Here is a 10,221-nt window from a genome sequence, read left to right on the forward strand (position 1 = left end):
GAGCCGCCCGCACACACCACCCAGCTCGCGGCTTTATTGTGCGCGGCGGCGGCGGCGCCGGCGGCGCGGGCTCGGCCCGGCCCGGTTCGGCCCGGCTCAGTTTGGCTCGGCTCGGCCCCGCCTCGCGCGTCGCGCCCCGCCCCGCCGCGCCCCGCCCCCCACCCGTTCCGCCGCGCCGTCATGGAGCCGGGGCCGCGCGCGGGCTGAAAATCCCGCGCAGCTTCCGCGCAGCCGCGCGCGCCCGGCGCCGCCAGGGCCATTTTGGGCTGCTCCGACGGTGAGTGCGGGCAGCGCCGGGGCGGGCGGGGACGGGGCGGGCAGCCCCGGGCGGGTCCCTGCGCGCAGACCCGCCGCGCCGCTGAAGATGGCACCGCGCCCCCTGTCCCACCGTGCCCGGGGGGGGTTGCCATGGCAGTGGGGGGGCGGTGGCGGCCCGACCCAGACCGGCCCCGGGGCCTGTCCCCTGGGTGCCACAGGGCCCGCGGGCAGGGGAAGGGGGGGCGGGGGGTGTCAGCGCCGCGAGGGGACGCCCGGGGACTGGGGCAGGCCGAGCCTGGCGCGGCGCGGGCGCCCCCCTCCCTTCCCCGTGGTGGCCCCGTCCCCGCCGCCCTCCCGCGGGATCGGGGGGAACCGAAAGCTCCGGGGTGACCCCGCGGCCCCCCCCGCGCTGCTGCGCCGGGGAATACCCGCGGCGGGGGGCGATGCCGGTGGGGCCGCGTTCCACTCCCCCGGGTGTCGCCTCGGAAAGTCCCCACGGTTCCCCCCACTCGCAAGCGTGGGGGAAAGCCCACTGCCGCGGGGGCTGTGCCCACGGGAATTTTTCTGTGGATGCCGCGGTGGGCTGGCACGGGGCAGGGGGGCCTTTCTGCGTGGCCACAGACCCCCCTCGGGGCTGCGGGGGCAGGCACGTACCGGCCGGCACCCCGTGCCAGACCCGGGCAGGACGCCAAGTCCCGGTGCCGGACGGAGGCCGGACCATGCAGGCTCTGGCCCCCCTCCTCCCCCGCCGCGGGGGGTCCCTGGTTCCCTGCATCTCCTGGGGATGGCCGCCCCCTCACCCGCTGTTTCCTCTGCCTCCTGCAGCCCCGGTGACGGTGACACCGTCCCGCAGCGCCTGCTGTAGCCTCGGAAGACCCAGCCTGTGCCCGCCCGCCACTGATGAACTCCATGAACCCCATGAAACCCTCCCTGCCGCCCACGCCGCACGGGTGAGCGCTGGTACCCTGAGGCTGCACCCGCTGCCACCCTGGCCCCTGGCCTCTGTCCCTCCTGGCCTTCATCTTAATTAATTTGTTTTTCTTTCTAGTGATGGTTCATTTGCATATGAGGCTGTTCCTTGGCAACCGAGCACCAATCAGCCAGCGGGATCCCTCTCCGTGGTAACCACTGTCTGGGGTGTCAGCAACACCTCCCAGAGCCAGGTACCTGCAGCATCTTTGTCCCCCACCCCACAGACCTTCCAGCAGTTGGGCACGGCTGCCTCTGCCTGACACACCTACCACCCCCCCAACAACTGCCGTCCACTCTCCAGGTTTTTGGCAGCCCCATAGGCCCTGGGGGGAGCAGCTCCAGCACCCCGCTGCTGCCCAGTATGGCTGGCACCGGCTCAGGCATGAGCTCACCGCCGTTCCTGCCACAGCAGCCCTTTGCCGAGGGGGCACCCGGGAAGGGGTATGTGCAGCCAGGCGTCTATGGCCGCAGCACCTACCCCAGTGGGCCGGGCTTCACTGCCAGGTAAGGCTGGCCCTGCACTCCCAACCCTGGTACGTACCCTACAGCAGGGCTGCTGCACGCCCCTTCCCCGCCTCTCTGTCCTCCAGCTATGCTGGCAGCCCTGGTGGCCCCGGCGGGATGGGGCTCCCCTCACACGCCAGCCGGCCCCCCACTGACTTCACCCAGGCAGCTGCTGCTGCTGCTGTGGCTGCCGCTGCTGCCACAGCTACGGCCACGGCTACAGCGACGGTGGCGGCACTGCAAGAGAAGCAGAGCCAGGAGCTGAGCCAGTACGGCACGGTAAGAGCCCGGCCATGGCAGAGCCAGGGAGCTGGCAGCTGCCCCTGCTGTGCCATGATCCCCCTCTCTCCCTTCTGCAGATAGGCGCGGGGCAGCCCTTCAGCAGCCAGTTCCTGCCTCATGCTGGACCCCGTGGCCCTGCCAGCATGAGCCCAGCTGGCATGGCGGGTGTTATGGCTCCCTCCGGTGTCTCCCCTGTGAGCATGAGCCCTGCACGGGTGCCCGGCACCAGCCCCCTTTATGGCGGGCAGCGAATGCCCCAGCATGCCTATCCTGGCCCCCCCCCGAGCCAGCAGCTCCCTCGCCAGAGCCTCAAGCGGGCGTACTCCAACGAGGTGAGCATCTGCACAGGTGGGGGCCGCAGCCTGCTATGACTGTCCCCTGTGCCCCTGCCAGCGCTGACCTCCCCTGCCCTGCAGGGGTACCCGGCACAGCAGTACCTCCAGGGCGGGCAGTATGCTGTGGCTGGTGCCCAGTATGCCCCCAGCGCCCCCCAGCCCTCTGCTCCGTCCGCCTCCTACCCTGGCCACAGGCTGCAGCAAGGCATGGGCCAGTACCTCTCTACCTCAGGCAATGCTGGACCCTATTACAAGGTACCACAGCGGGGACAGGGGGCACGGCGCAGGGCAGCCGGGTGTTTGCCATCCTCTGGTGCCAGCCCCTGGGGACCTTCCTCCTTCTGCAGCCAGCCGACCAGTTCAATGGACAGAGCACCGGCTTCAGCACCTACAGCCAGGCGGCCATCAATGGGGTGAGTCTCAGCTCTGGTGGGGGTGGGGGGCAATGCCGTCCTGGATGGGTGCTGAAGGTGCACGGTGCCTCCGCAGCCAGGCCGGTCGCTGCCAGGGTACCCCAGCTCACCACTGGCTGGGAACCCCACGCCACCCATGACGCCAGGTAGTGGCATCCCCCCTTACGCATCCCCGGGTCAGGATGTCAAGTCGCCCTTCCTGCCAGACATGAAGCCCAGTGTCACCTCCCTGCACCCATCCCCCTCGGGTAGGTGTCTCCAGCAGGGGTTGGGGCTGCCGGGGCTGGGGGAGGGGGCACATTATAGAGACACCTCACCCTCCCCCAGCAGTGCCCCAGGTCATTAGTGTGGATGTGACTGCAGGCAGCTTGGTGGCCAGTGCCCCTTTAAGGGCAGGGTGCCAGGGGGTGGCCTCTAAGGAAAGGGGTGGAGCTTAAGAAAAGGGGGTGTGGCCACAGCCGGGGTGTGCAGGGGCTGGGGGCGGGCCTCAAAGCCATTGGCCAATGGGAGAGCAGATTGTGACAGTTGGAGGGGCTTATGAAGGCGGCACTGGCTGGTGGGAGGGGCTTCAGTCAATGGCAGCTTGGGTGGGAGGGACTTCTGCAAGGATGGAGCCTCGGGGTGGGAGGGGCTTCTTGGAGAGGGTGGGATGTCCCAGAGTGTGAGGGGTCTTCAGTGGGCGGTGCTTCTTGGGTGGGTGGGGCTGGCTGTAGTGGGAGGGGCTTTTTTGCGTGGGGTGGGGTGCCCTGGAGTAGGTGGGGCTTCCTGTAGGGTGGGTCCTCCATGGGCGGGGCTTGGTGGGGCAGGGGCGGGGCACAGGGGGTCCCTGCTGCAGGGGTCCTTGCTGAGGGTGTCCCTGGCAGGGCCAGCCCCGGGGGAGGAGCTTCGGCTGACCTTCCCGGTGCGGGATGGTGTGGTGCTGGAGCCATTCCGCCTGCAGCACAACCTGGCTGTCAGCAACCACGTCTTCCAGCTGCGCGACTCTGTCTACAAGACCCTCATGATGAGGTGGGGAGAGCGGGAGGCTGTATGGCATGAGTGGTGTCCTGCTGCCCTACCTCACGCAGCGCTTGCTTGGTGTAGTGCCGTGCAGCATGGCATGGCACAGCACGGTGTGGCATGGAGTGGTGCAGTGCTACGCAGCATAGCTTCTCCCTGCACAGTGCTGCGTGGTGTGGTGGTACATGGCATGGTGCAGCTTGGCACAGTGCTGTATCGCATCACAGCATGTGGTGTGGTTTGGTGTGGCAGGATGTGGTGTGGTTCAACATGGCACGGTGCTGTAGGGTGCAGTGGTACCCTCTATGCCGTAGCATGGCACAGTGCTGCGTGTGTGGTGGGTCAGCATGTGGCCTGGCATGGCATGGCGCCATATGGTGTGGTGGTATGTGGCCTGGCTTGTCATGGCACAGCACTGCGTAGTGGCACCTGGTGCGCTTTGTCACAGTGCTGTGCGGTGTGATGGTACACGGCGTGGCTTGGCACAGCACGGTGCTGTACAGTGCGGTGGTACTCGGTGCAGCGGCTTGTGTGCGGGCACGTGCCCTGCCCGCCCCCCTGCCCACACCCCTGCCCGCCCCACCAGGCCTGACCTGGAGCTGCAGTTCAAGTGCTACCACCACGAGGACCGGCAGATGAACACCAACTGGCCGGCCTCCGTGCAGGTGAGTGTCAACGCCACGCCGCTCACCATCGAGCGCGGTGACAACAAGACCTCCCACAAGCCACTCTACCTGAAGCACGTCTGCCAGCCTGGCAGGAACACCATCCAGATCACTGTCACTGCTTGCTGCTGTGTAAGTCACCAGGGGGGTCCCGCGGCAAGGCTGGGGGCTGTGGCTGGGGCCGCAGCTCAGCCTTTCCCCTCTCCGTATCTCTGCAGTCCCATCTCTTCGTCCTGCAGCTGGTGCACCGGCCCTCGGTGCGCTCGGTGCTGCAGGGTCTTATCAAGAAGCGCCTGCTCCCTGCCGAGCACTGCATCGCCAAAAGTGAGTTCCATGGCCAGCACCCCCAGCCCACTGGGTCCTGGGGGATGGGAGGGTCTGCAGCATGGTGGTAGGACACCCTGGTTGGGGGCTGAAGCATGATTGGGATGATGGGATGTCATGCCCAGGTGCCACCATGGTGCCACCTCCATCCCAGGTGTCCTGTTTCTGACCCTTGGTGCCCCTTGCCCCGCTTCCCCCCCCCCCCTTCCCCAGTCAAGCGCAACTTCAGCAGCGGAACCATCCCGGGGACCCCAGGGCCCAATGGCGAGGATGGCGTGGAGCAGACGGCCATCAAGGTGTCCCTTAAGTGCCCCATCACCTTCCGGAGGATTCAGCTCCCGGCCAGGGGCCATGACTGCCGGCACATACAGGTAGGGGGGATGGTGGCGCAGGGGTGGGAGATGTCCCCCACCCGGTGTCTCCCACTTCTGCCAGCTCAGCCGCTGCTCCTCCTCCTCCACAGTGCTTTGACTTGGAGTCCTACCTGCAGCTCAACTGTGAGAGGGGGACCTGGCGGTGTCCTGTCTGCAAGTGAGTGGGGGCCCCAGCAGGGCCGTGCCCTGGTTTCCCTGCCTGGAATGGGGGTTGGGTTCCCTGCCCTCACCCTGCCTCTCCCTGCCTGCAGTAAAACAGCCCTGCTGGAGGGGCTGGAGGTGGACCAGTACATGCTGGGCATCCTGATCTACATCCAGAAGTAAGTGTTCCCACTCTGTCTCTCCATCTGTGACTGTCACTGTGCCACCCTGGGGGGCTGTGCAGCTGATCCCTGACCCCCCTGACCCCCAACATGAGCCCCCCTGCCCCTCACTATCCTGCCACCCCCAGCTCGGAGCATGAGGAGATCACCATTGACCCGACCTGCAGCTGGAAACCTGTCCCAGTCAAACCTGATGTCCATGTCAAGGAGGAGCCAGAGGGGCCAGCACTGAAGCGCTGCCGGACACTCAGTCCCACGCACATGGTGCTGCCCAACATCATGGAGATGATCGCAGCGCTGGGGCCTGGCTCCGCACCCTTCCCGACGCTGCCACTCCCGCCGGCGGGTGCTGCTGCCGACTACAGCGCCCCAGGTATCGGGGTCGCAGGGAGGACAGGGATGGGCCCTGTCCGTGTTGTGTCATGTGTCCATGCCACACACAACCCCCCCCCCCCCCAATCACATCCTTTCCTCCTGCAGGTTCCAGCTTTCCAGGACCAGGGGGCTTCCCAGAGCCATTTCCCCCCCCCGGCGCCCCCACCACACCAACAGTGAGCGAATTCACACCAGGACCCCCCCCCATCTCCTACCAGTCCGACATCCCTGGCGGCCTCCTGGCCCCTGAGAAACCCCCTGCACCCCCTCTCCCTGCACAGGTCAGCTGGGCTGAGGGTGGGGGGTTCCCTCAGGACCCCGTGTTTCCCCGTGGTGGGACCAGGGGGGGTCCCAGCGGAGGGAGGGTCTCACTGCCACGCTTTGTCCTTGTAGCTGCCCCCGCCAGGGCGGATGGAGCCATCCCATCCCCCGGTGCAGCCGGGGCTGCACAACCCAGCCCTGGGCAGCTCGCCGGGCCAGCCGCTGCACCACCGGAGCACGCCGGCGCGGCTCCCCCTGGGCCCCCCCGGCCCCGCACACACTGCCGACCTCGCCTTCCCCCCTGCGCCCGGCATGGCCGGGGCGGGTGACGGGTCGGAGCCTGCCCTCGACGTGAGTACCCTGGGGAGTGTGGCTGGGGGTCCCACTGCCGGTTTGGGACCCCGGCTGCCACAGGGTGGGTGGGGAGGAGCTGGGGGGGCCCCCGTCATCACACACTGCCACCCCCAGCTCCTGCCCGAGCTGACGAACCCTGACGAGCTGCTCTCCTACCTGGGCCCCCCCGACCTCCCCAGCAGCAGCAATGACGACCTCCTCTCCCTCTTCGAGAACAACTGAGCCATCCTTGCTGCCCCACGGGGTCTGTGTCCCCCCCCGCCACGGGGCCGGGGGTGCAGCACTGGCATGCCCCTGCCTGCTGCAGAGCGGGGACACCCACCTATAAGGGGGCTTGCCCAGAAGGGATGTGATGGGATGGACAGATGGACAGGCTCAGCCCCCCAGAAGCACAAGGCTGTACATAGTGTAGAAACACTACTGGCCCCCTGCCCCCCAAGACGACCCCCCCCCCTGTATTTAAAGGCAAGCATGTCACCACGGGGACAGCCCATGCCCCCTGTATAAATGTGCATACGCTGCTTCCCTGTGTAACATACGTGCTGGGCCGGGGGGGTGTGGGGTTTGGCCCCCCGACTGGCCCACGGCCCTCCCCCTGCCCACACCCCCCCCCCCCCCCCCCCCGCCGCCGTCGAGCTCCCTGTACCGTCTGCTCATCGCTGGCTATTAAAGGATTTCGTTTCGGCGGGGATCACGCCTGTCGCTGGCCAGGTCACACCCCCTGCGTGTGCCCCTGGCTCCTTTGTCACCCTGCTGGGGCCCTGGCCCCACGCTCCACTCCATCCCCCGGGGCAGGGGGTCCCTCGTGGGTGGCCTTGCCGGGAGCGGGTTGGGGGCGTCTCGGGTCTTTCTCCAGGGCGGCTGCGGGACCGGGGGGGCCGCCACCTCCCGAACCCACGCGGTCCGATAGCTGGGGCTACCCCCACAGACCCCTGCCCTGCCTCACACCTCCCGGCCGCCCCACGCCGCTCGGCGCACCGGGCCCCATGCCCCCGCCCACCCCCACCCCACAGCAGTACGCATGCGCGCCGCGCCCTGCCGAGCCGCCAGACCCGCGCGTCCCTCGCCCCCGCTTCCCCCCCCTTCATTCGAAACACGGCGCTGCCGATTGGCCGCTCGGCCCGTCGCTCCGCCACAACGCCAGCAGCCGTTGGTCGGCGCTGCGGAGGAGGTGGGCCATGCCTGGTCCTATATAAGGCGCGGCGGGCGGTTGGTCTCCTTCTGCTGCGCCGCGCCCGCCGCACGGAGCTGCTGCTGACGACCCGCTCCTACCCCGCCATGGCCAACCCTGTCGTCTTCTTCGACATCGCCGCTAATGGCGAGCCCCTGGGCCGCGTCACCTTCGAGGTTGGGGGCGGGGGGGGGGGGGCGGGCGCTGCCGCCATTTCCTCGCCGGGGAAGGGCGGGGGCGCCACGCCGGGGCGGTGGGGGGCCTCCATGTGGCCGCAGCCCCCGCGGGGCGAGGGGGGAGCGCGCTCCGGGCCGCGGCGGGGAGGGAACAAAGGACCCACCGCAGCCCCCGGACCCGCCGCGCCGTCCCCGCTGCGGGCTGAGCGCGGCGGAGGATGCGGCACGGTGCGGCTCGCCCGGGGAGCGGCGGCACGCTGCCAGCCCAGGGTGTGCCGTCGCCCGGGGGTAGCCCGGCCCGGCCGCGCCGCTCGCCACGCCGCAACGCGTGTCGCGGCCGCCCTGCCAACGGCGGGCAGCCCCAGCCCTCTGTCACTGGCCGCCCCGCCGCGCCCGGGTAGTCGGGGGGGGAAGGGGGTCCGGCGGGCCCGGGGCGGGGCGGGGGTGCCGCGGTGGCTTCCCCTGCCGCGGGATCGGGGCCGCGGCTGCCCGCGCCGCCATTTTGTCCCAGTCCCCCCGGAACGGGGCCGCCCCTCGGCAGGCGGCAGCCGCCCCAGGGGCACATCGCGGCGCGCCCCGACCCCGCTGCGGGGGTCGCTTCTAGGGCGCCCGTGGTGCCCCCCGGGTGTGGGGAGGCCGCCGGGGAGCGAGAGCAGCGGAAGCCGGATCGCCGCGGGATTGTCGCTGCGGGGGAAGCATTTCTCGCCCCGCGGAGCATCCCTGGCTTGGCTGGGCGCTGCTCCGGGAATGGCCGCGCTGCGGCTGCTCCCTGCCGGGCTGCCCCTTGCCACGCAGATGGCTGCTCGCTGCCCGAGATTCTCCTGCAGTGAATGGGAGGCGGCGTGTGCTCTGCCGGGCAAGGCTCGAGTAAAATGGGGGTTTCTGATTTAATCCCAGCTAGCAGAACAAATGCGTGCCTCTGTCCTCCGACCTAAACTTGTTTGGGTGCCCTGTCTGTTAGTCCAGGGTTTCCAGATGAAACTGAGGTGGGAAGTGTTCTGCAGTAGCAGACGGGTGAGATCCAACCTCCCAGAGGAGGTCCCTGGGCTCCAGACAGGGAAGGGAGGGGATCCCCATGGGCTGGGAGTGCCCTGTGGAGTGGGGACACTGGCCTGTCTTCACCCCAACCTGACTAATGGCGGCTTCTCTTTTTGCAGCTGTTTGCAGACAAGGTGCCCAAGACAGCAGGTTGGTAAAGTGGCATTAGCCATGCTGCAGCTGCAGCAGACCCTAACATTCTCCCTAAATTGAGACAAAATAAACCATTCATCATGATTTTCCTCTTTTGCAGAAAATTTCCGTGCCCTGAGCACTGGCGAGAAGGGATTTGGCTACAAGGGGTCCTGCTTCCACAGAATCATTCCTGGGTTCATGTGCCAGGTGCGTGGTACCCCTCCTAACACACCCACCTCCCTGCTGCAGTGGATCTGGTGCTTGTGTGTGTTTCAGAGTTGGGTGCTGGCATATTTGGGGTGGGAAGGTGGCTCTGTCTGCAGCCTCTTTGGGGCTGTTGCACCTGGTTTGAGAGTCTTCTCCTGTGCCTGTGACCTTGAATGCCACTTTTTTGCAGGGTGGTGACTTCACACGCCACAACGGCACTGGTGGTAAATCCATCTATGGGGAGAAGTTCCCCGATGAGAACTTCATCCTGAAGCACACAGGCCCTGGCATCTTGTCCATGGCCAATGCTGGCCCCAACACAAATGGCTCTCAATTCTTTATCTGCACTGCCAAGACTGAATGGTGAGTTGGGCTGTGGGAGGGCAAGCTTAGGGGGTCCCTGGCACCCACCCTGGTGGGGAGGGTGACATGCCAGGCTTGGTGCTGAGGTACCTGTGTGGGGACAGTAGGTGCCAGTTGTGACCAGTGCTTTTGCTGCAGGTTGGATGGCAAGCACGTTGTCTTCGGCCGTGTCAAGGAGGGGATGAATGTGGTGGAGGCTATGGAGCGCTGTGGCTCCAAAGATGGCAAAACAAGCAAGAAGATCACCATTACCGACTGCGGGCAGCTCTCATAAACCCTTCTCTTAGCAACTGACCCTTCCTTAGGCAGCATGAGCACTGTGCCCTGCTGCAGCTCACACTATCCCACCCTGCTCCTGACTTACTGCTGCGTTTCTACTGGGTTTCAGCCCCATGTGCATGGTCCAGCTGGGCCGCAGTTACCTTTGAGTCTAAATAAAACGAGTTAAACCACAGTGGACCCCTTCTTTTCCCCTCTTACTGGGGTGGGTGGTGTGTGGGGCCTGGGTGTGGGGGGGCATGAAGGCCCCTTGCAGTGTGGCCATGTCGTGTCCTTGGTAGGCTCCAGAGGGAATAGGTGCAGGCAGCTGGTCCTAAAACAGTTTGGGACCCCCTTCACCTACCCACTGATGTAGCCTCTGCCCCCCTCTGGCATGAAAGTGGTGGTGCCCCCTGACTTTAGGGTCCCTTGGG

General features: G+C 67.1%; 2 protein-coding genes across 3 annotated transcripts; both read left to right on the plus strand.

Annotated features, from left to right (window-relative positions):
• Positions 1 to 109: 109 nt before the first annotated feature.
• Positions 110 to 7,056, plus strand: ZMIZ2 (zinc finger MIZ-type containing 2). 2 transcript variants are annotated; one of them, XM_055696011.1, is made up of 19 exons: positions 110 to 277; positions 1,084 to 1,208; positions 1,307 to 1,421; positions 1,532 to 1,734; positions 1,821 to 2,013; positions 2,094 to 2,348; positions 2,433 to 2,606; positions 2,699 to 2,764; positions 2,841 to 3,012; positions 3,628 to 3,772; positions 4,350 to 4,560; positions 4,647 to 4,752; positions 5,008 to 5,123; positions 5,216 to 5,283; positions 5,378 to 5,446; positions 5,578 to 5,822; positions 5,930 to 6,105; positions 6,218 to 6,436; positions 6,554 to 7,056. In XM_055696011.1, the coding sequence occupies exons 2-19, from the start codon at positions 1,159 to 1,161 to the stop codon at positions 6,659 to 6,661; spliced, it is 2,691 nt and encodes an 896-aa protein (XP_055551986.1). In that variant the 5' UTR covers positions 110 to 277; positions 1,084 to 1,158; the 3' UTR covers positions 6,662 to 7,056. The 2 variants fall into 2 exon arrangements, with proteins under 2 accessions (XP_055551986.1, XP_055551984.1); XM_055696009.1 differs by having other exon boundaries at positions 111 to 277; positions 4,966 to 5,123; positions 6,554 to 7,055.
• Positions 7,057 to 7,631: 575 nt separating this feature from the next.
• On the plus strand, positions 7,632 to 9,983 carry PPIA (peptidylprolyl isomerase A). The gene is made up of 5 exons (XM_055696022.1): positions 7,632 to 7,786; positions 8,944 to 8,974; positions 9,078 to 9,166; positions 9,357 to 9,529; positions 9,668 to 9,983. Exons 1-5 carry the CDS (start codon positions 7,718 to 7,720, stop codon positions 9,801 to 9,803), a joined length of 498 nt encoding a protein of 165 aa, XP_055551997.1. The 5' UTR covers positions 7,632 to 7,717; the 3' UTR covers positions 9,804 to 9,983.
• The last annotated feature ends 238 nt before the right edge of the window (positions 9,984 to 10,221 follow it).

The sequence above is a fragment of the Falco cherrug genome, chromosome 18 (assembly GCF_023634085.1).
Source record: "Falco cherrug isolate bFalChe1 chromosome 18, bFalChe1.pri, whole genome shotgun sequence".
Classification (NCBI taxonomy): Eukaryota; Metazoa; Chordata; class Aves; order Falconiformes; family Falconidae; genus Falco; species Falco cherrug.